A 25,501-nucleotide genomic window follows, 5' to 3' on the forward strand; every position below is an offset into this window, starting at 1 on the left:
AGTAAGATCATGGTTCCTCACAGTGCTGCTCTCACTTCTGACTGAAGTTGGTTGTAGAGCTGGGTGTTCCCAGGCCATTTGCACTTTACCAACGAACGACCCCCACCTTCTCCTCTTCCTTCCTCTCCCCTTTCTATTAGTTGTTGCTACATTTTTGAAAGAAAAAGAAAATTTGTTTATTCCCTCCCTCTTTCCCTCTCTTGGGCCAGCACCTCAAGTAGCCAAGGCTAGCTTTGAACTCTTGATCCTCCTGCTTCTTTGTCTCCCAAACACTCCTCCTCCACAGCACCGTGCTGGAGCTCAAATCCAGGCCCTCACAAATGCCATGCTTGTTACCTACATTGAGCTATTCTCCAAAGCCCCTAGATAATTTTTCTTTCTGAAGATTGAATCAAAACTGTTGTCTATGTTGTGATCTGATATTTAGCACAGTCATTTTATGTCTTATTTTAAATATATACTAGAAAATAAAAGGACTTACTTCTATCCTCATATAATAGGGAAATTACACCCCTCTCTGATTCTTCCTCTCCGCTGTGTACATCTCCTGTGCTGCTGCCATAACTTGATTTTAGCAGCTTTTCCATGCGAGTTACTGAGGGCATATTGCTATGAATTACAAACATTTATAGTTTATTGTAGCCTATGTTTTGGCATGTATGAACATTGTAAAGCCACTGCCGAGTAAAGGCAGACTATGTTCATTACCTCATATCTCTCCTCCCCCTTGTAACTACTGAACTACCTTCTGACAAGTTCAGTTCATATTTTCTAGCATTTTATTTAAATTCAATTATATAATATATACCCTTTAAAATTTAGTCTCTTGCACTTAACATGATTATTTTGGCATTCATGTTTTACATGTACAAATAGCTCATATTTTTTATTCCTGAGTATTAATACATTTGAAGAGATACACTTTAATTTTTTTATCCATTTACCTCTTGTTAGACATTTGATCTACATATAGTTTCTGTATTCTAAATACAGCTGAAGTGACCATCTAAATATGAGTCACAAGTTCTCCTGTGTCTTAGGAAATACTAGGAGGGGAGTGACTGGATCATATGGCTGGTGTCAGAAGCTCTCAGGGTCAGATACTCCCGTCAGTAGTGGATGAGACGCCCAGCTCCCCCTCTCTTGGCAAATGTTAGTTGTCTAGTATCAGTCTCTCAAGCTTTAGTGTAGTGTAGTGGTGCCTTACTTTTGTGTTGGTCTATAGTTTGCTTAATAAGAAATGATACTGGGCATCTTTTCATGTACGTTGCCATTCATATATCTTCTTTGGTGGGTATCTTTCAAATCTTAGGCCTTTGTTTGTGTTAAGATAGCATCTTATAGTTCAGGCTTGCCTCAAACTGCCATATAGCCATGACTGGTTTTGAACTCCTGATCTTTGTTCCTTCACCTCCTGAGAAAGTGCTGGGATTCCAGGCATAAATCACCATGCCCCGTGACTGTGAAATAATCCTCCCCCCCCCTCTCTCTCTCTCTTTCTCTCTCCCCTCTCTCTCTACTAGCTTTTTAATATGAAGGCTAAAACTGATTTGAACCCTTTCTTCCTCAGTCATTCTTCACCCTATTCATTGAGTCAGTGTTTCTGTGCTGGCTTAAAAACTCACTATGTATTCCAAGCTGGCCCCAGAAATTTGTTGTTTCTGTCTTATGATTCTCTTGCCTCAGCTTCTCTAGTGCTAACATTCTGTTGAAACCTTTACTGTTTTATAAATATTTTTTCCTTTTTATGTCCTAACTTATTGTCTGTTCATGTACACAGTTCATTGGTACAAATTCGCTGGTGTAAAAAGGCCAATCAAGTCATTGACTGATGGTTTTAAATCTACCTGTCATTGTTTATGTTTCTGACTTCTTGGTTTATCATTTACCAAGAAAAGAACACACTTTGTTTGGAAGATTGTTTGGCTCTCAATTTCAGAAACTTTGTTGCCTTTGGTTTGCAGTAAAGTGTTCCATTCAGGCAGAGATTGCTTGGCAAGGGAAACTGCTTCCTTTGTGGTGACTGGAAAGCCAAGAAAGAGTGTATGATAATGTGATTGGGGCATTATTGATTATTGATTATTTTATTATCATTATTGATTATTTTATTTTCAAAGTACTGGGCATTGAACCCAGAGTGTGCTCTCCCATTGAGCTATATGTCCAGTCCTTGACTCGTGTTTTTAAATTTAAATACATTACTAGGTATGTATATTTCACACCTGTAAAGCCAGCACTAGGAAGACTGAGGCAGGAAAATTGACTTGAATTGGAAGCTGGCCTACATAGTGAGATCTTTTCTGTCTGTCTGTCTTTCTTTCTTTCTTTCTTTCTTTCTTTCTTTCTTTCTTTCTTTCTTTCTTTCCTCCTCCTCCTTCTCTTCCTCCTCCTCCTCCTCCTCCTCCTTCTTCTTCTTTTATAAAGAACTGCTGGGTATGGTAAGGTATACCTTTATTCCCAGCACTTAGGAGGCAAAGGCAGGCAAATCTCTGAGTTCAAGGCCAGTCTACAGAGTGAGTTTCAGGAAAGCCAAGACTATATAGAGAAACCATGTCTTGAAAAACCAAGAACAACAAAAAGTCACAACACTCAGGAGGCAGAGGCAGGAGATCTAGCCTGGTTTGTCTACATAGTGAGCTCCAGGAGGCCAAGACTCCATAGAGATACCCTGTCTCAAAAAGGAGAGTGGTCTCAAGTGCTAGTATGCTAGCCCCAGAATACATGAAACCCTAGGTTCTATTCTCAGCATGGACCATGTGAACCACATATAATGACACACTCCTGTAAGTCTAAGCACTTAGGAGATAGAGGCAGGAGAGTCAGGAGTTCAAAATTGTCCTTGGCTATGTAGAGAGTTGGAGGCCACTTTCGTCTACCTCAGATCCAACTTCAAACAAACATTCTCTTTAGCTATCTCCTTTCAGAATCTTTCCTGAGAACCACAGTCTAGATAATGTGTGCTGTGTCCCCATAGCCTCTTATGTTATCTCATTATAGCACTTAACATGTTAATTATAGTCTGTTACCCTGCCTGTTTCCTATCAGTTTGCTTGAAGTCAGCATCTTAGATGATCCCACGTTCTAACACTTAAGTACTGAAATCAGCCCAGATTAGGAAAGAAGTCAAAAGTCTGTCCTTGTCTCTACCATTGTCCCATCTTACAGTTTCATGTCCCAAAGCTACAAGGTTGTTATGCTGCTGTGCAGCCCCCGTCAGTGTTTCTCTAATCTGATTTTCTCTGCGCTCTGTTGTAGCTCTGTATGTGGTCTTTAGTTATATATCCTTATGGTGTTAATAGACCAGAGTTTTGCATAGTAACCTAGTAAGAGTGAGCCTGTCATAGGAGGCCTAGGCCCAAGGCCCAAATTATTTTTACACTGATGTTTTAGGGTTTGATATTGAGGTCATACTAGGAATCTAAGATTCCCAGATAGTGGGACTAGGAAGGGAATCTCTTAGGTAACCCAGTTCCAGGCTATATCCCTTTTTTGCGAGGAGCCACTTTGGTAGGTTTGCTCATAGAATGGACTAGAAAACTCAGTTGTTGTTCAATTAAATTTAAATTTTTTAATTTTGTGTGCATGGGTGCTTTGCTTGCATTGTGTGTATGCCTGGAGCCCACAGAGGCCAGAAGAGAGTGTCAAATCTCCAGAGAAGGAACTGGAATTACAGATGCCTCTGAGCTAGTGTGCAGGTGCTGGGAATGGACCCAGTGGCTAGAAGAGCAGCCAGCGTTCTTAACCATTAACTGAACCATCGCTATTGCCCCCTCCATTAGTTTTCTAAATTAGCCTACAAGTAAACCTTGTGAGACCTTTTCTGTCAACTAGTTCTGTGTCTGTCTCTGAGCCTTGTATCACCTGATCTCTCAAAGAGAACACGTCCCACACCGTCATATTTGTTCATTTACTCTTACATCTTCTTTCGGAGAGAACTCTTAAGGATGGAGTTCATGAGGATTCCTCTCTGTGCTGGTAATGCACCCTAGCAGCTTCTACAGGAAATACTCATAAAAGCTTGGTGAATAAGTGAATAAATAAATGGTGATCATAGCAGATGTAGTTGAGGCAGGTCTTGAATACCTGATCCTCCTGGCTCCGTCTCCCAAGGTTTGTACCACCATAGTTGGGCAGTTACTATTTCTTTAGCACTTACTATAGGAAAGGAGGTTCCTTATGTCTTCACCACCCCATCTAAAAACTCTACTTAGCACCAAAAGAGACTGTGACCTTACATATAATAAGTGATGTTTGGTTCAAGGCACATGATTACAAAGCCCATATTTGTAACTGCCAGGCCATATTTGGCTGGCAGACCAAATGACTAACTGAGGTTGACTAGGTGACCAGCCAGTGCACTAATAGCTGTGTGAGGCGACACAAAAAGGGTTTGGCAACTCCACTAATAGACGTTGTTCTCTTGGGATGAAACCACAGAAGTAGACTTCATCTACAGACACCACAAGTCCATTATGGGAAAAAGATACTGGCTCAGGAGCTCGTTTCTTATTGCTTATTCTTTTCCTGGCAGGAGAAAAGGTTGGTCAAGGCCCAGCCTCTGCCTTGGCCATCCCTGGAGGATAGCTAGCTAGAGCTGAAGTGCTAGGAGGGATACTTATTGTCCCTTCCACTAATGTGCCCTTACCCCAAGTGTCCACATGACTCACAGCTTCACTTCTTTTTCTACTCAAATGTCACGTCACCAGAGAGGCCTTTCCTTCCTTAAAAAGACTTTTCTGTTTACATTTATTCTCTTACTGCTTACTTTTTCTTAATTGTACTTATTACCACTTGATGTTTTTATTGGGGTGTTTTCATTTTCATATACTAATTTATCGTATTATTTATTTGTTTTTAAGATGGTAATACTATGTAGTTTTGGCCAGCTTGGAACTTGCTATGTAGACTAGGCTAGCCTTGAACTCACACAGATCCATGTACCTCTGCCAGTGTTACAAGCATGGCACTATAATTCTAACTTATTTTAATGTGTGGAGGTCAGAGGATGATTCACAGGTGTTGCTTTTTTCCTTTCACTTTGTAAGGCCCAGGGACTGAAACTCAGTTTGTCAGGTTTGATAGCGAGTGATTTTCAGTTATTTTTGCCAGATGAGCCATCTCATGAACTCTGTTTAGACTGCCTTTCTCACTCTCCCCCTCAGAATCATAAGTAACAGAGGACCTGTGACTTTTGTATTCTCCTGTATTTGTAGGTCCTGGAGTGGGTTCTAATAAGTAGGGGGAGGGGTGTTTAATAATTACTTCCATGAATTATCCTTGAGTTGGAGATGACCTACTTTCAAGAACTTATCATTTAGCTTCGGCAGCTTCTTATTCCGCTTGTCTTTACGTATGACCTTGGACTCCAGACAACCTGGAGTCTGTTCTCTGCACGTGACCCGCATTTCCTAGTTCTGAATATTGCTCTTCTTCTTTCTTCTTTGGTGGAGCTGAGTCTCTGTTGACCCAAATTCTGACCATGCTATTTTTAATATATTTTTATTTCATATGCATTGGTGTTTTCTCTGCACATATCTGGTGAGGGAGTCAGGTTCTCTGGAACTGGAATTACAGACAGTTGTAAACTACCATATGGGTGCTGGGAATTAAACCCAGGTCCTCTGGAAGAGAACTCAGTGCTCTTAAGCACTGAGCCATCTCTCCAGCCCCACTCTATTTTTAAAAAGGAGTATTTATTTATTTACTTACTTAGTGTATGTATGTATGTATGTATGTATGTATGTATGTATGTATGTATGTCTGCATGAGTTTATGTACACTACATGTGTGAAACTGGAATTCCATTTATGAAACCTGAGATATGGGTGTGAACTGAATCAGGGTTCTCTGTCAGAGCAATGAGCTCCCTTAACTGTGGAGTGAGCTCTCCAGCCAATGAACTTTTTTAAAAAATGAATGTATGTGCAAGAAATTACTACTGATAGATATTGCTAGATTGTAAGCTATAGTACTTGAAATAGGCATCTTCTTCTTAGTCCTGTTCTATTTCTAGGGCCTAGCTTGGAAGAGTACAAAATAAATGTTTATTGAGTGACAGAAAGGGAAATTGAGGCTTGTATAAGTTAAATCATTTATCCCAATTAGTCCATGGTAGATAAGATGGAAATTAAAGTCTTTAGCTTCAAATTTATATTATATATTTTATAATACAAGTCCAGCAGGGCCAAGCCTAAACCCACATGCTTGTAATCCTAGAATGTGGGAAATGGAGACTGGAGGATCAGGAGTTCAAGGCCAGCCTTAACTATGTAGTGAGTTTGAAGATAGTGTAAGCCCCATGTTTCTCTTGTTTCACAAAACAAAATTAACCAAGCAACCAGACATATCCAAAACAAAGAAAAAGATAGGGGATGACAGTTAGTTGTCTCACGTTCTTTTAAACTTTTCTTTATTTTTGAGACTCTTTTACATGCATACAATGAAATATGATCTCATCTAATCCTCCCTTCCCCTAAGCTCCCCTGATTCTAATGCTACATTTTCCAACTTCATGCTTCCTTGTTTTAATAATCCATGAATTCTATGTTTGCTGAATAAATGTATATCCATCTATCCATATGTATATATCCACATATACATATATTCAGCAAACACACACATATGCATACACAGACATACACACGGGTTGGGGCTCTCTACTGAAATATAAGAACCTATCAGAGGCACTATATGTATTCAATAAAGAATGATTCTCCCAGTATCTGCAAATATTTCTTTCTTTGAGTGTTGTTATAACCTCTAGAGTTTGGTCTTTTCTTATTCTGTATAGCATTGTTTGTCATTTTGCCTATAGATGTTGTCTTTGACATTCTAGAGACCATACAGACAGGTTTGGGGAGTTGTATGGTTTTAGGACGCTTTTTCCTGCACCCGTGTCCTCCTGGGGTTTGGACATGATAGTCATCTGTAATCTGGGCCTGATCTCTTATAAGATCTTCTTGCCAGCAATCTGTAGTCTCTTCTTCTGTAGTCTTTTATTGTCAGCAACCACTTTATACTTGCTCTTTCCTTCCTTGGCCCAGAGATTCTTTCCATTTTTTTCTCTTTTGGCTTGAGAACTCAATCTGAGCCTGGTGGTGCAGGTCTATAATCCTGTCACACTCTCAGAAGTTGAATACAAAGCCATCCTTCATTTCATAGCAAGTATGAGGACCTATCCAAAACAAAGACATCAACAACAACAGCAACAACAACAACAGCAACAACAACAACAACAACAACCAAAAAACCTCATGAATGTGAAAGTAGAACAAGACTTAACTTTTAGGTACTTGAATCTTAGGGATAAGAGGCCCTGGTGTCTCAATTAGACTGTTGCGTGAGATCATGCTGGAACTCAGAGTTGCTATCAGAGATACAGATAACATGGAGGATACAGCTCATTAAGACTTATGTTGTTCAGTTTGCAGTGACTTTAGGTGGATGACACCATGCTGGCAAGCCTTGCCTAGATGGGGCTGCTGCCTAGGTAACTGAATAATACATAGAGCTAAAAACAAACAAACAAAACATTGCCTTGAGGTTTGGCAGATGCTGAAGCCTCCTCTTTTCCCTGTAACTTAGCTGTGTAGGGAGAGATCGTCAGAAGCCATCCCTGGGGTACAATGATCCTCTTCAAGAACCTCTGCCCCAGTGCAGTATTTAGAACAGTGGCTCTCAGCTTGGGGCAGTTTAGCCTTTTGAGGGACATATTAAGCAGTACCTGAAGAGATATTTTTTTCTTTTCTTTTATTGGACTTTTTATTTACATATTAAATGTTATCTCCTTTCCTGATTTCCTCTCTGGAAACCCCTTATCCCATCCCTCATCCCCCTGTATCTGTGGGGGTGCTCCCTCACCTACCCACCCACTCCCTCCCGCCTCCCCACCTGGCATTCCCCTACCCTGGGGCACTGAGCCTTCATAGGACCAAGGGCCTCTCTTCCCACTGATGCTCAACAAGGCCATCCTCTGCTACATATATGGCTGGAGTCATGGGTCGCCTCATGTGTACTCTTTGGTTGTTGGTTTAGTACTGGAAAGGATAGATATTTTTACTGTGACCGCAGCATTGCTGATGGCATGTACTGGGTACATGCTAGAGATATTGTTAAATGTCCTGCAGTGATCCAGAGCACAGCCCCTACAATAAACATAACCCCAGCAAAATGTCATTGACGCAGAGACTGAGAACCAATGGTCTAGAGTGACTCTTGCCTGTCTTCATGTGGAGGGTGCTGATTAGAACATGCCAAGAATTTATGCCCAGGCTTGTGTTAAGGCGTCTTCTTAGTAGACAAAGGCCCTTGAAGCACCGCTGGCCTCAGGCTTTTCTATCAACAAAAAAATGGTGCCTTCCTTCCACTCTACATGCCAAGCAGAAAGGCCTCTTTGTGTTGGATGAGGCCAACCTCACTTGGCACAATTACAGGGCTGTGTTGTTTTCTGTACTTTACAGGCTGGCACTTGTCTGTCTGCCTCATGTGTATCACTCTCTTACCCCTTCATTAGCAGACAATCCAGACTCCAGTAATGACTACATTGGTGATGTGTTAGGATATATTTGCATTTTCAGTAATAATAGCTAATTCATTCTGCTTTCCTCAGTATTTTCTTAACACTACGTCCACTATCCTTTTCCAGCTGTAGGGTTTGAATGTTCTCTTGGAAATTAACTTCTCTTTTTTTGTATTTTTGACTGGGAGCTAGACATTCAACCAAGCAGTGACTAGCTAGATACCCTTTGGTATCTTGTCTTCTAGGAGAATTCTTAGAGCACATTCAGTATACCTGTCTACCTGCCTCATTTCCTCTCCGGGAAACTTTCCCTCTTACCTCCTATGTCTCTGCTGATAGTCTAAACTACTCTCAGAACCACTCAACATTGGAGCCTTTGTCCTGAGCACCCGAGCCTTCTGAGGGCATTGAGATGGAATCAGTTTTGCCTTCCACTTTGCTTTGTTCAAGATGTTTTCCTGGTTTTCTGCTTTGTAGTCACATTTTAGTGGAAGCAGGAGCATAAAGGATCATAGTCCAAATTGCCAAACTCTGTAGTTCATGTGAGATTGATAGAAAAAAATCCATAGATATGGTTATGCTTACGATCAGAGGAATATCTGAGTTTCTGTTTTCTTGTTTTAAAGATAGGGCCTCTTTATAAAGTACAGGTGGCATCTGGGCAGTGGTGGCACATGCCTTTCAGGTGGTTCTCTATGAGTTTGAGCCTGGTCTACAGAGTGAGTTTCAGGATAGCCAGGTCTACACAGAAACCATGCCTTGAAAAACCAAAACAACAACAACAACAACAACAACAACAACAACAACAACAAGAAGCAGCACAGGGAGCCTGGAACTCTACCTGCTTTAGACTCCCAAGGGATAGAATTGTAGGCATGGGTTGCTTTGTTTTTGACAGATTTCAGAAGCACTTAGATAAATGAACGAATTTTATTTTTCATTTTTAAATTTTGTTTTGAGACAGAGTTTCATGTAGTCCTGGGTAAAATTGAATTTGCTACAAAGCCAAGGATGACCTTGAGTTGCCAATCCCCCGTGCCCCCTTGCTTCTGTGGGTGTGTACAAACGTTTGTATGTGGCTGCTCCATGAATGCTTTTCGATTCTCTGGAGTTGTAGCTTATGAGCAGTTGCGAAGTACCAGACATGATGCTGAGAACCAAACTCCAGTCCTTTTCAAGAGCAGCCAGTGCTCTTAACTGTTGAGCATCTCAGCTATAAAGCTGAATATTTGAAATGAAACTTTTCTGTTGCTGTTTGGAGACTATAATTAGAATAGTTCTGGAATTTTTCACTTAGGAGCTTATTCTTTGAGTGAGTAAGGTCTCATTGACGTCAGCAAAAGTGATTACAATGTGGCCCATGCCCTTGCTGTTCCCTGACAATTAAAGGGAATAGATAATATTCTTCTGAAAGATAGCTTTTGATATGAATCTTCAGAGAGGATGATGATGAATCTCACCAAATTATTCTGCTGTCACACATTTTGACTTCTTGCTGACAGCAGTGGTTTTGAAAGCCAAATGTGCAGATTTTTTGGGGGACTGATACTTTATTTTGAACCTGTGGTACCAACCAAAATTGTTTTTTATTATCTGTCTGTCTATATATCTATTGGGTTTTTTTGACAGGCTATCCTTGAACTTGCTGTGTGGCTAGCACTAGCCTTGAACTCCCGAACCTTCCATCTCTTGCCCTTGAGTGTTGGGATTACAGTGGTGAACTGTCGTACCTGACTTTACTGTGTTATTTAAGTGGTCTGTCTCTGTGTATTCACATAATGAGGCTTAAGTTTCTATGTAATATTTATATATAAATGTAAAAAGACATATTTTAAAGACAGAGTCATACTATGCAGCCTAGAGTGTTCTCAAACTTATATAGATCCACCTGACTTTGAATATGCGATCAGCCTGCTTCATCCTCCTAGATGCCTAGATCACAGGCACGTGCTCCCACTCTAATAAAAGCAGTGTCTCAGCAGAAAGGCACTTACTACCAGGTCTGACAACCTGAGTTCAACCTCTAGGGTTCACATGCAGGAAGAACGTAGTCTTTTGAGTTGTTCTCTTACCTCCAGTCTCTGCGTACATCACAAACAATAACAATACATTTTTAAAACCTTGAAAAGTCTAATGGGATGGTATCTTTTGCTGCAATTCAGTTGCTCAGGCTCTTAAGTTCAGTATGTCTATATTATGGGAGCCATCTGATGACACATCCCTCCACCCTTCCTCACTAGCTAAGCTCCCGTGAACTGTGATTTGTACAGTAAATCATGATCTCATTTGACCTCAATTGGTTTGAACATACTCCTTATGAGTAAGTCTACTTTTGCTCCTTTGTATAGCAATTAACTTTCAGTTTTTTTGAGAAAGCATCTCACTGTGTAACCCTAGTTGGCCTGGACTTCCTATGTGGATCATCTATTTCTGCATTCTGAGTACTAGGTTAAAGGCAAGAAGTATCACACCAAGAAGCAATTAACCTTTGATAATAAATAGAGGTAAACAGTAAACATGCCTGAGCAACACATGAATGTAAAATCATTTTCAAAGATAATTTTTATGATTGCCCATTTAAAATAACCCCAACATTGTGATATGGAGAGATGAGCTGCTATTGTACTCCAACTTTAGTGATCACATGATTTACCATTTTGTGAATAATTGCTTGGTAATATTTTTTGGTTAAAATTGGCTTCTATTATGACAGAAATCCTTCTCAATTTGTGGTAAGCAAAAGAGGAACGTTAACCTAAATAAAACTAAAATATCTATGGATGAGGGGCCTTTACAGGTATTCTCTGACTCAAGGGTTTAATGAAACCATCTAAATTCATTTCCTGCCTCTGTTTTGCCTCTATATGGGGATTTCAGCAGAGACATGGAGGAGAGATGGATAGATGGGTGGGTTGTATGGATAGATAGATAGGGAGGACAGAAGGAAGGAAAGAAGGAAGATAGATAGATAGATAGATAGATACAAAGATAGATAGATGGCATAATTGGTTTATGAAAAGAGGTCTAGGGCTAGAGGGATGGCTTGGAGGTTAAAAGCTCTGCCTGCTCTCCCAGAGGTCCTGGGTTCAATTCCCAACAACCACATGGTGGCTCACAACCAGCTGTGATAAAATCTGGTGCCCTCTTCATATGTGTAAGCAGAACACTATAAACATAGTAAATAAAGGTTTTTTAAAAAAAGAAAAGAGATCTAGAATCAGTCTGCTTGAGACAAAATCTTGATCTTACCAATTCCTACAATTCCTAGCTGGATAACTTTGAGAAGATTATATATAATCTTTCAGTGGCTTAGTTTCACCATCATTATAGAAAGGATAAAATAGGATACCTATTTCATGAGGTATTGGTAAAGATTAGTGGGTTAAAATATCTGAGATGCTTAAGCACTATCATTCAGTGCTATATGAGTGATGGTTTCTGTTAATGTAATCACTACTAACTTTGTAGTTCAGGATCAGTTCATCTGGATACCGTAGACTCAACATGCAAGACCCTCTGAGTCAATAAACAAAAATCGTAGAGCTTTGTTTCTTTACATTTTATTTCAGAAATAAGCTCTGTGTCCAGGAGTGTGGGATGTACAAGTTTGCTCATCTTGAGTTACATGTTCTACTCCTAGAAGCGGATTTAGCCTGGTCGGAAAGCAAAGTAGAGGTGGCTCTCCCAATACAAACTCTGAGTATTATTATTAAGGAAAGGGAAGTGGATTCTTGGTGGTAAAATGGCTGATGATCATTATAATGTTATGAGGTCCTACAATGCTATAGCAATCTCTCTGGGGTCATGCAGTGACAGTCCATCTCATGGTTAATTGTCACAGATCCCAATAACCCAGTAAAATCAAAACTCTAGAGGTTTGTAATTTATCAGTCAGACTTATATCAGTAAATTCTCAACCCACAAAATGCCCAGACATTGAACTCAGGGTCAATTGATATTGATATAAACTGCCCACTTAGACAAGACAAATTGTCCTGTAATTATCCATCCCTTATAAGATATTCATAGCTACCTGTGGCTATTTAAAGCCATGAGGAATCTGTATCATCTTTCTCTTCCTCCATCTTCCTTCCTTGCCCTCTGTCTCTGTCTCTGTCCCTCTTCCTCTCCCTCTTCCTCATCCCCCCCCCAAAAAAAACCCCTCTCAGCTTGCCCACCTTTTCTACTGTCCAGTCACAGGCTCTAGCCTTGTCTTTCACCTGCTCTCAGTTGCTTACAGACAGCAATCTACAATCTTGGCTTGAGATGTAGCCAGGGTCTTACTTAGATTACCGAGTTTGATCCGTAACACCAAATAAACTGAGTGTGGTTGCACCTACCTGCAATGCTAGCATTTGAGAGGTGAGAGATCACACTCATCCTCAGCTACATACTGAGTGCCAGAACAACCTGGGATATGTGAGTCCTTACTAAAAGTACATGCATTATTTGAGGGGGGGGTTGTTTGTTTTATTTTGAGATAAAGGCAACTTCAATCTCACTCTGCTGTCTTTGTTAAGTTGTCTTGGAATTCATGATCTTTCCTTTTCATTATCCCCAGTGCTAGGGATTATAGGTGTGCTTAACATACTTAAGTTTAAAAACTATTTTAAAATAAAATTTATCAAGATATAGAGAAGATACAGCTATCTTATTTTATTTTATTTATCTATATAATCTCACAGGTCTCATACTCACTCTCTGCCCCAGATTGGTTTGAAATGCCATCCTTCTCCTCAGCTTCTTGTAAGCTGGGGTTATAGCTATGAGGCACTATGTTCCACAATATATTTATTTTAAATATAAAGTTGATGGATTTTGGTAGATGTTATAATTTGTATATAATCACCACATTCAAGATATGGATATCTCTTTCCTCTCAAAATATTGCCTTTTCCTCTGTCCTGGTCAGTTCTGACTGAAACCAATCATTGTTTGTTTTATTGTATTAAGAGCTTCATATAGGCAGATTCATACAGGGTCTACTCCTTTCAGACTTATGATGTTATGGACATAGGGATGTTAACACAAACATGGCAAGTGCATGGCCAGTGTGACTACAGCAGCAAGTGTAAGTTAAGGCACACTGCTTAAAAGCATTATAAATCACCTCAACATTGTCATCTTTCAGACTCAAAAGGAATACGGAGGTGGGGGTCATTGGGAGAGGAATGACAACTAAATCAAAGAAATTTGGGGAATAATGTCTTTCTTTGTCTTTCTACAGTGTATAACTGGACCGTGGATGAGGTGATACAGTGGCTGATTACGTATGTGGAGCTGCCACAGTATGAGGAGACTTTCCGGAAGTTGCAGCTTACTGGCCATGCCATGCCAAGGTTAGAAATTGGGCTGGGTTTTTCTCTTGAGGGTGCAGGAAACAGGCTGGGAGTGGGTCTACCTTCAGGGTGCTCTGGACAATTCAGTAAGGCTTCACCCTCAACAGAGTCTGTAACCAACTGCTCCTTTCATATCTATTGTGTGTTTGCTATAAAGCATGAAGTCCCCTTTGTTTTGTTCTCTTGTGTAATAATTTTTATCACCCCTGGGAAACATATCAATGGCCTCCATTTGTTGACTACTTAGTACATGCCAGGCATGCTTAGTGGGTAGAGTACTTGTCTTTAAGCTTATGACTTGGGTTCAATCCCTGGAACCCACAGGATGGAAGGGGAAAACTGACTCCCACAAATTGATCTGCACACATGCACCATATAACATGACCCCCCCTCCCAACACACACATACCCAGTACATGTAAATAAATAAAATCTATTTTCTATAGAGAAAACTGATTAAAACAGAACTGGTTTATTAAGTCTATTATGAGGACTCAGCGATCATTGAAGGTTGTCTTAAGGTTTCTATTGCTGCAGTGGGACACCATGACCAAAAGAGCATATTGGGGAAGAAAGGGATCGTTCAGCTCACACTTCCACATTATTGTTACCACCAAAGGAAGTCAGGACAGGAACTCAAGCAGGGATAGATACAGAAGCAGAGGCCACGGAGGGGTGCTGCTTACTGGCTTGCTTCCCCTGGCTTGCTCAGCCTACTTCCTTAGAGAACCCAAGATGACCAGCCTAGGAATGGCACCACCCACAATGGACTTGCCCATTCCCAAGTGATCACTAATTAAGAAAATGCTTTATAGCTGGATCTCATGGAGGCTTTTCCTCAACTGAGGCTCCTTGTTCTCTGATAACTCCAGCTTATGTCAAGTTGCCACAAAGCCAGCCAGTACACATGTGAAATAGCAGAGCACTATTAGATAGTGTTAGTAAATACGAGCATCACTGGTGTCACTGAGAATTAGCTCGTAGGAAATATGGTGATAACACAAAATCCATTTTGCAGAAGTGACCTAAATAGTTTAAGAATTCCCAGGCCTTCAGAAAGCACCCCATTTTATATGAATTACACAGAAGACCAGGTATGGTTGCGAATGTCTTTAATCTTAATACTCCAAGAGGCAGAGCCCAGTGGATCTTTGTGAGTTGGAGGGCAGCCTGGTTGACATCATGACTTCTAAGACGGCCAGGGATACATAGAGACCTTGTGACAAAAACAAAATGAAAAGTTTAGAAAAAGGAAATTGAGGTCTTAGGGGAGGAAACAAGCAGAATATGATTAGACAAGTGAGAATGCTTAGGACCAGAAGCCAGGTCTCCTGGTCATAGTGCCTCATTACCTCTCTTGTCAGGTGCCCTTGATTGCCTTCCAAGTTCAGAGGAGGAAGTAGCTCCATTCTCCATGCTCAAACAGGGTAGAAAACACACACCCTGATGTCAGAAGCTTTTCTTCTAGCTGAGGGAATAAAACTATGTATTAGAAAAGATAGCCAATGGTACAGGGTAGTATAGTGTTAACTATGCCCTTAGAGGACTCAGGCACGTGGTTTCCATCTTTTTGTATCTTATATTCATTTCCTTCTATACCTGCAGTGTTTTAGCAGAAAAAAGACAAAGTCCAATTTTTCTTCAGTCATTTCAATTTTTAATAAGTCAAGGTCTTATCAGTGTGGATATAAAGGTCATTAAAAACTGTATTAATCTTACTATGAGTAAACTCTATTCCAATTACTAAGATAGTTGTTAATAGAACTAACTCAGTGTTGTTTATAAGCAAGTTTATATATAATAGCAATGGGTTAGAATTAGAGCTGTTTAGAAGGCCCAAGAATAAGTGGGTCAATACATTTTCTCATGAAGAGAGGTGGAGACAAATATCTAGAGGATAATTGCTAGAAGCAGAAGCACAAAAGAAATCACCAGTGAGATTCTCAGCAAATAAAACACCTATGTTAGAAGCCTGATCTATGTTTGAGCCCCAGAACGTTAAAACAAAAGCTAGGTATGCTGGGGCATATCTGTAGTCCCAGCACTCCACAGTGAAATGGGGGGTAGAGACAAGAGGATTTCCCTGAAGCCCATGAGCTAATTAGCCTGAAATATGTCCCTGGGAGAAATAAGAGAAACTCCCTTCAACAATGTGGAGGGAAATTGTCCTGAAAGTTGTTCTCAGACCTCCACATGTACCCTGTGGCACATGCATGCCTTCACTCTACTATACACACACACACACACACACACACACACACACACACACACACACACACACACATACATGCATGCGTGTGTACATACATACATACATACATACATACATACATACATAAAACAACAAGAATAAATAAGCATAAAAATATGTAATTTGGTATGGGACTTGCCACAGATTGTGAGTCCTTAGAGGGTAGAGTACCTAGGAGATTGTAGATATGGAGAGAGGGAGGCAATAAAATTCTTGTAAATACTTGTTAAGAGACAACTTACTGGAGGCGAAGGATGGCTCAGCAGCTAAGAAGAGTGGCTGCTCTTCCAGAGGACCTGGGCTCAATTCCCAGCACCTGTATGGGAGCCCAGCCATCTGTAACTCCAGTTCCACAATATCCAATGCCTTCTTCTGGCCTCTGTGGGTGCTGCCTAGATCTAGTGTAGAGACATACAGAGGCAAAATACTCATACACATAAAATAAATAAAATATAATATAATAAAAAACTCACTTGTTTAGACAGTTCCACAGCACAGAGGGGAGCAATCACAAAAACTGAATATGATACTTGAAGAGATAAATGATCATTCCAGAATACTTTTTGATGTCTAAAACCTGACCCCTATTCTCTGTCTTAACAGGCTAGCTGTAACAAACACCACCATGACAGGGACTGTCCTGAAGATGACAGACCGGAGCCACAGGCAGAAGCTGCAGCTGAAGGCTCTGGACACAGTGCTGTTCGGGCCTCCTCTCTGTGAGTCTTGTGTAGAGGTCTGCTGCTGTACTGTGGAACCCAGAACCACTGGGAGTGGCAAGGTTGAATCCTGGGACTCGTAGGCATTCCTACAAGACTACACCTTCACTATCCACTGGTGTCGAGATAGGAAATAGCCCTATTTTAGTCTAGCCTTATTTAAATATTTAATCTAACCATTCGTTAAATACTTTAAGGAAAGTTCCAGTTTTTGGTATTGCTGTGCTGGATCCTATAGGAAGACCCAGATGAGTCAATCATATTCTGTCCTAGAAGGTAACAGGTGAGAGATGTGGCCCAAGTGATAAATTGATCACCTGGCCCTCATGAGGCCCTGGGTTCTGCACAGCTGAACTAAAACCAGTGTTCTCTACTAGTACTTGCAGAGTACTAGCAGAGTATTGGTACTTGTACTAGACTATCTAGTCTATGTTCCAAACTAGGGACAGAGAAAACACCATTTGGGGAGGTGGCAAATCATCACTGTCTTTTAGAGGGGGCCTAGCATCATTCCATGAATTTACCAAGAGAAGACATTGTAGGTGGAAGAAATAACTTAGAGTAGGGAGGCTAAAACAATTGGGTAGTACACGTAGGCCGAGTGTTTCTTAGCTGTAGTTGCCATCACTGGGTTTGTACAGAGGGAAGGGACTGGTTGCTGAAACTGTCCATGTGTGGCTGGGAAGGACTGAATGTGCTTTTAATGTAGCAATGGACACTTACTAAATAGTTCAGTCTCTGGAGTTCTGACTGGTGAAATTCTTAGTCTTGCCCTCCTTTTCCTATTTTAATGGAGCCAAGAGAGAACGAAAGAGACCACAGTTTCTCACATGCATGGTGGTGTCCATTTCCAATCCTGTACGGGAGGCTGACTCAGGAGAATTTTGAGTAGTTGCCTACTTGGGCTGCATAGTGAAATCCTGTGTATGTGAGGCTGGGGGTGTGTGGGCAAGAAACTGAAGGCAGATCTCCTTTGAGGGCCTGTACCTATAACTCTTCTTTGAGAAGCCCACACTCTGTAAAAGTGTTTTACTTTTTTTCTGAGAGCCTCTTTCTTAACAATTTTGCTTATTTCTATATTAAAATATCTTTATCAGACCACAACTCAGCTTTATAAAATTAGGGAAAGGAAGAAGCTACAGACTAAATCAAGTACTCTAGCTGGAAGAATCAACTAGCATAAGGACCAGAGTCCAGGCTCCATGATGATGATCAGAGCTGGAGAAGCGTTAATGGAGGAGGTTAAACTGGAATTCTAACAAGGACGTGGAGAGCATTTTCTAGGCCCATTTTATATAACTTATATGCTTGGTGCAATCTAGAGTAAAGGTGTTCAGAGGTTAGAAAACTATTCCTGAGACAAACAGAAGTATCATAGCTAAGAATGTATAGATTAGAATAGGGACAGCAACAACCATAATAGTCGTTTCAGCTAGGCATGCAGTGCACACCTTTAATCCCAGTACTCAGGAGGCAGAGGCAGGCAGATCTCTGTGAGTTTAGGCCGTTGTGGTCTACTTGCAGGTTCCAGGGTAGCCAGGCTATACATGAGACCCTGTCTTTAAAAAAAAGTTTGGACTTTTTGGTTTCTTTTTAGACTTTTAAATTGTTTGTTGACTTATTTTAGTTATTTATCTTGTGTGTATGTGTGTATGCATGTTCACTGGTGTGCACATGCAGATGCCCGAAAAGGGTCTTGGATCCTTACTGGCATTTGTGGGATACCTAGCTATGTGGGTGCTGCGATCCAAATTCTGGTCCTCTTGATTGTATAGTAAGTGCTTTTAACTGCTGAACCATCTTTCCAAGTCCTAATAATAGTTTCTAAATAATGAAAAATAAGATATGAAAAGTTGCAACTCTGCAGTTTTGCTGATGATAATGTAAAGTGGATGTGTGTGTGTGTGTGTGTGTGTGTGTGTGTGTGTATAGATCTCCAAAAAATTAAAACAGGTACTCAAATGAGTATATTTATATATATGTTTATAATAGCATATGTCTAAGAATTGTATTATATACATGCAATGGAATGGTTTCAGGCATAAAATAGTTCTGATATACACTGTAGTATAGATACTTAAAAAATCCATTTTGCTAAATTACAGAAGCTAGTCACAGAAAGTCATAATCTGTTTCCATTTATATGAAACACCAAGAATAGATAAATCCACAGACACATCCTAGAGTCAAAACACATATTGATGGTGGGCAGGAACTGGAAAGAGGAAGGAAGGAGAAGAAAATGTTTATTGGATGGGAAAAGGGTTCTTTTTGAGGCGGGGTCTTACTCTGAAATTGAGGCTTGCCTTGAGCTTGTGATAATCTTCCTGCCTCATTCTCCCCAGTGCTGGGATTGCAGATATGAGTCAAGGACTCCAACCCCTCCCCTCTCCCACACAAGGTCTTATTCTGTAACTCAGTCTTAGTCTTGGATTCTTGACAGCTCTCTCCTGTCTCAGCTTCCTAAAGTGATTATAGACTTTCTCTTTCATTCTCAGCACTAGGGATCAAACGAGGGCCCTGCACATGCTGGATAGGCACCTTACTAAGATATATCTATACTTCATTTCATAATTTTCTTTTTTTTTTTCTTTTCTATTTTTCGGAGCTGGGGACCGAACCCAGGGCCTTGCGCTTGGTAGGCAAGCGCTCTACCACTGAGCTAAATCCCCAACCCCTTCATTTCATAATTTTATTTGGAGACAAAGTCTCACTAAGTTTCCTAGGCTAACCTTGAAACCATTCTTGTCTAGGGTGTCTACCTGAGAAATGGTGATAACAATAATATATTACTAATATTATTAGTTATATATTGGTTATTATATATTGATAAATATATTATTAATTATGTTATATTATTACTATCCTCATTATTATTATTTGTCACTGGGAACTGAGCCCAAGTTTTTTTCATATGATAGGCAAAGGTTCTTCTGCTGAGCTACACACAGTCCCAGCTTTCTTCCTCCCCCATTTCCACCTCCTACAAAGTATGTGATTCCACTATGTATCCTTGGCTGTTCTGGAGATTACTGTGTTTATCAGACTGGCCTCAAATTCACAGAGGTCCATCAGTCTCTTCCTCCTGAGTGTTGGGATCAAAGAAGTACTATACCCAGCCCTCTCCCATTTATTCATGGGTAATAAGTTTTACTTTGGAGCAATAGAATTGCTTTGGAACTAGTAGAGTTGGTATTGACATTTTTGGAATGTACTGTATGCCCCTGAATTGTTTACTTAAAAAGTTAATTTGTGCTATATGAATTTTGCCTCAAGATACTGCTTTGAAAAAGTTATTTTGTATGTCTGTTTGTGAGCCTGAACATATGTATTTGCACCACATAATCATAGGTACAAGCAGAGGCCAGAAGAGGGCATTGGATCCCCTGGAACTGTAGTTACAGGTGATTGTGTGCTGTTCAATGTGGCTGCTGGGAACTGAGCCCCAGTCCTCTGCAAAAGCAGCCAGTGTTCTTAACTACTAAGCTATCTTTCCAGTTTCCCTCTTCAAACAACAACAATAACAACAAACCCCCCAAAAAAACCTAAGAAGCAAAGGGAGTAAAATATAAATTGTACTTTTTCAAATTTAAAACTTTTGCATATCAAAGGACATATGACGAGAATAGAGAGTAGCTGGGCATGGTGCATGTATCTCTAATCTTAGCACTTGGGAGTGCACTGAGGTGACACTATTCTCTTTACCATATCTTAGGGAACAGTTAATAAGCCTGTAGAATTGTTCTCAGGCCTATTGTCCAGTGCATACTAGGACTTGGGGTAGAGAGATAGGCACTGACTTTACTGATAGTATGTGCACGTGTGCTTAGGAGAAACAGTTCCTTCCAAGAGGAATCACTGAGGACGAGATGCAGTGAATTGCAAGCTAAGTGTGCCATGCGTGGCCCGACTCACTGTGCCCTTCCCGCCTGGCAGTGACTCGCCACAATCACCTGAAGGACTTCATGCTGGTGGTATCTATCGTGATTGGTGTGGGTGGCTGCTGGTTTGCCTATATCCAGAACCGTTACTCTAAGGAGCACATGAAGAAAATGATGAAGGATCTGGAAGGATTGCACCGAGCTGAGCAGAGTCTGCATGACCTTCAGGAAAGGTAAGAACTTGCTTCTTTACCACAGCCCGGGGACTGCCAGCTCTTGGAAGTCTCCTGTGGCACCCTCTTGACATGGTTGTAAAGGCTATGCCATTCTTCTAGAGCTGTTCTGAGGTCCCAGCTTCCTCCCATCCAGTTCTGTTGCCCTGGATAGATAGTCCTCTTGAGAGGAGCTTTTATTCTATTTAAAGCCAACTAAACAAACAAAAGTCCCACCTTTTTCTCTCTGAGTTTGAAAGGGAGAAATGCATCGCTGCCAATGGTCTTGAGCTTCCCTGGCAGGGGGCTGGTTATGGTCATTTTACTCATTGTCCTACATCTTGATTGCTTCCTTTCTCATGCAATGATACAGTTAACCGGCTCCCATAGAAACCTAATAAACATGGCAGCACCACATGTCTATAATCCTGGTATTTTGGAGGTGGGGGCAAACGGATCAAGAGCACAAGGTTATCATGGACTACTAACATGTTTGAGACGGGGCTACATAGGACTGTTTCAAAAAGAAAACAAAATGGGCTGAGCATATTGTTAATATCAGTTGATAGAGTACATGCCTGGCATATGCCAAACTCCACATAAAACTACACTTAGGAGTCGGCCTGGCAAGGTACATTAGCAGGTAATGGTGCAGCCAAACTGCCATACTGAGTTTAATACCAGAACCCACATGTTGGAAGAAGAGGACTAATTCCTGGAAGTTGTTCTTTAATCCCTACATGCATGTGGCTCCCATGTGTGTGTGTGTGCACAGACATACATACACACACTAAACATAAGACTTTTTTTTAAAAAAACAAACAAACAAACTGGGCTCGGAGGCAGGAGGATTAGAAATTCAATATCATTATTCACTATATAGCAAGTTTGAAGTCAGCCTGATCTTCTTAAGACCATCTCATAAAGAAGTAAAGAAATAGATAACCTCATAAAACATTCTTATCTTATTCCCTTAGTTCTTTCTCATATACTCTAAGTACCTTAAGTATTGACTTCTGCGAGTGAATGTTTATTCCTTTCCAGAACTCCTTCTTTGTCATTAATAACCTGAAGGATGGGGCTAAAGAGGTGGCTTAGAAGTTAAGAGCACTACTGATTGCTTTTTCTAGAGGATTATGATTCCTAGCACCACATGGTGACTACAGTTCTAGGGGATCTGATATCTTCTGTCCTCCATGGGCCCTGCATGCATGTGGTATACAGACAGATAGACATACAGACAGACCTACAGACAGACATGCAGAACACCCATACACAGAAAATACAAATAAATAGCCTGAAGGACATGATTAGAGAACATCATGCTATCACTCTGATAGTCTATGACTCTTTTGAAACTGTCAGAAGATAGAGTTTTGAATAGAGATTTTAGTCAGGAAGCATTCCTGTACTAGAATCCGGTCTCTGTTGGCAACTGCAAGGGATTCTCTGTTCCTGGAGGAACAAAAGCCATGTATGTAAAGACAGTGCGGACACTCACACTCCTAATGCAGACTCCTCACTACCTTATAGTATAAGAATGCAAAGGGGTTAGACAGATTCCAGAGCTGAGTGAATATGACACTGTTATCAGGTGCTCCAGAAAGATGGGTGAGGAAGGACAGGCCATTAAGGGTGAATATACAGGTAGGACTTTGAGGCACACACAGATCTATTCAGTAGATGTAAAAGTCAATTAAGAGGTCAGTGAAAATTTTGAGGTTGGTTTGGTTTGGTTTTATCAAGGGAAGAGGCATACTTCAGGATCATTTATTTAGGAGATGATTGACAGCCTAGCAACATTTGGGAAGTCTGCAGAAATCAACATAAATAGGAGTAAAGCCTGAAATTGATGCTGGGTATATAGGATTGCCTATAACTCCAACCCCTGAGCTACGAATTTTGACACTCTCCAGCAGCAGCCTTACCAGATTCGCCTCCATGAGCTTGGCGTTTAGAGGGTAGGAGGAGTTTGATTTCTAAGCTGATTCATGGTTACTTTGGTGGGCCCTTGCTTTTGTACCTTTTGCCAACTAGGGGCTAACTGCTGCTGTCTGAACAATTCCCATACTTCATTTGTCTGAAAAACATGCACTGTTTTCATTCCAAAGACAAAAGAATCTAAGCAAGAGACATTCCAAGTTTGGGGATAAAACTTAAGCTCTCGCCTTCCCTGCTCTCCAAATCCTCCTGCACTTAATGACAACTGTAGCACCAAGCAACACACACACACACACACACACACACACACACACACACACACACACACACACACACACACACACCCTAGGCTTGTGCATACACACACGTGCCCTTCTCTGACAGAGTACAGAGGCCACATGCCACTTTGTCCCTCCTGTCTATAGAAACCCACAGCAGGGTACTGTCATCACAAAGTTTAGGTGTGAGTAAATACAACAGTACATATACATTCCAACTAGGGTTTCACTGGTTTCAAAACAGTTGTCTGAGGCAGACAAGAATTTTGTTTCCTTTTGGCTATGAAGAAGCAGGTGAAATGTGTCCCTAGTCCCACAAATGTTTGGGCCACAGCCATGAACTTAAAATCGGGCTGCTTAATTCTCTTCCTTATTAAGTGATTGCTTTGGAGCAGGACAGTGCTTAATTGTACATTTATTTGCTCATTTCTCCACCCAATATTATATATTGATCTCTGTTTCCACTAGACTATGGAGATACAAGTAGATCCATTTTGCTTTGATAGAGAAAAGGGTGTGGTAATCCTGGCTTTTGCAGGAGAGACAACAGCCTTTCAGTGAAGGATTGAATCTCTAGTGGTAAAGTTTCTTGCAGTTGGGTCATGGAAGAGTAGACATCATCAAGACTGGAGATGGGGAAATGGCACCTGATTGTTTTCTTTTTAAGCCATGCATGTATCGCCATCTGGTGTTCATTCTAAGGAAAAGCAACTCCTCCACGGGCACAGTAGGTAGAAAATTGTTCTTGTTACAGAACTGCTGGTTCTGCAACACTGTTTCTTCTTACCAGGGCCTCAGCTACAGACAGGTCTGGACTTGCTGTTTTTAAAAGTTTGGAGTCTATATCTGCCTTTTAGACATCTTTTTGATTTTGATTTGAGACAAGGTCTCTTGTGGCCAAGGTTGACTTTGAACTCATCTTCCTGCCTCCACCTTCCAAGTGTTGGGTTTATAGTTGCTTATCACCAGGCCTGATATTTCCATTTTAATTAAATAGACAATATCCACAGGGGGGCTTTTCATTCTACTGTCTATCGTTTCTCTTTCTTTTTGCTACCTTTGGTGCTGATAGTGATGGTAGTCTCAAGACTCACTATCACTATATCCAAGACTGATTAGCCTGGGTCTTGGATATAGACCAGGTTAGTCTTGAACTTGCATTGATCTTCGTGTCTCTACCTCTTCAGTGACTACAAGCACATGCCACCACATCTGGCCTTAACACTTACTTTTCTCTATCTTTCCTTTTCCTTTCTTTCTTTTAGATGGTGTTTCATTGTAATAGCCCTAGCTGGTCTGGAACTCACAGATCTGCCCACCTCTACCTCCAGAATGCTGGAATTAAAGGTGTGCATCACCATGACCAGCATTTTTCTTTTAAAAATATTTTATTATGTACATTTGTGTGTGTGTGTGTGTGTGTGTGTGTGTGTGTGTGTGTGCATGCTGGAGGAGGCGGGTATAAACCATGGTGTTGGTGTGGAGGTCAGAAGATAACTCACCAGAGTCTGTTCTCTCATTCCACCATGAGGGGCCTTGGTATCATTCAGTTGGCGTGCTTGGCAGCAGACACCTTTACCACTGAGCCACCTCCCTAACCTCTTCCTTCTTCCTTCTCTTCTTCCATTCACACCCCCCTCCGTCCTCATCTCTCACTCTCCACCCTCTCCTTCCTTACCTCCCCTCCTTTGGACCAAACCCAGGACCTCGCTCAGGTAACCCAGCACTCGAAATCTCTTCTCTCTTTCATTATCCCCCTGTCCTGTTCCCTGATAACTTGGTGGTTCCTACTAACTCAAGAAGACCAGGCAATAGCTCAGTTCTTTCCCATCTCAGGTTGATTAGTAAACTCTTTTCCCTGAGTCCTGTCTTAGTTAGCATTGCTGTTGCTGTGATATAAAACACCGTGACTAACAGCAACTTTGGGAGGAAGGGGGTTTATTTGGCTTATATTTCCACATACTGTTCATCACCAAAGGCAGTGAGGACAGAAACTCATAAGTAACAGGAACCTAGAGGCGGGAGCTGGTGCAGAGACCATGAATAGGTACTGCTTACCCGCTTGCTCTTCATGGTTTGCTCATTCTGCTTGCTTTCTTCCCCTTTCCCCTCCCTCCCCTTGAGATGGGGTTCTTCCATTTAGCCCTATTTGTCCTGAACTCACTTGCAGACCAGGTTGGCCTCAAACTCACAGATCTGCCTGCCTCTGTCTCCTGAGTGCTGGAATTAAAGGTGTGTGCTACCACCACCCAGTAGGAGGGCAGTTTTTTTATTTATTTCTTATATTTAGGGCTCAGCAAATGACTTGATCTTTAGTAGGAACCTGATTAACTTGTTTAATAAATGAAAAGATGGGTAGCTCC

General features: G+C 41.0%; 1 protein-coding gene across 9 annotated transcripts in view; it reads left to right on the forward strand.

The window, feature by feature from the left end:
- Stim1 (stromal interaction molecule 1) overlaps positions 1 to 25,501 on the forward strand; it is a 162,588-nt gene that overhangs the window by 122,188 nt on the left and 14,899 nt on the right. For all 9 annotated transcript variants that reach the window (XM_087570765.1, XM_087570772.1, XM_087570769.1 and 6 more), the window contains 3 exon segments: positions 13,746 to 13,857; positions 16,711 to 16,826; positions 20,763 to 20,940. In XM_087570765.1, the coding sequence (XP_087426891.1) occupies positions 13,746 to 13,857; positions 16,711 to 16,826; positions 20,763 to 20,940 (406 nt within the window).

Source organism: Rattus norvegicus, chromosome 1 (assembly GCF_021556685.1).
Source record: "Rattus norvegicus strain SHRSP/BbbUtx chromosome 1, alternate assembly SHRSP_T2T, whole genome shotgun sequence".
NCBI classification, from domain to species: Eukaryota; Metazoa; Chordata; class Mammalia; order Rodentia; family Muridae; genus Rattus; species Rattus norvegicus.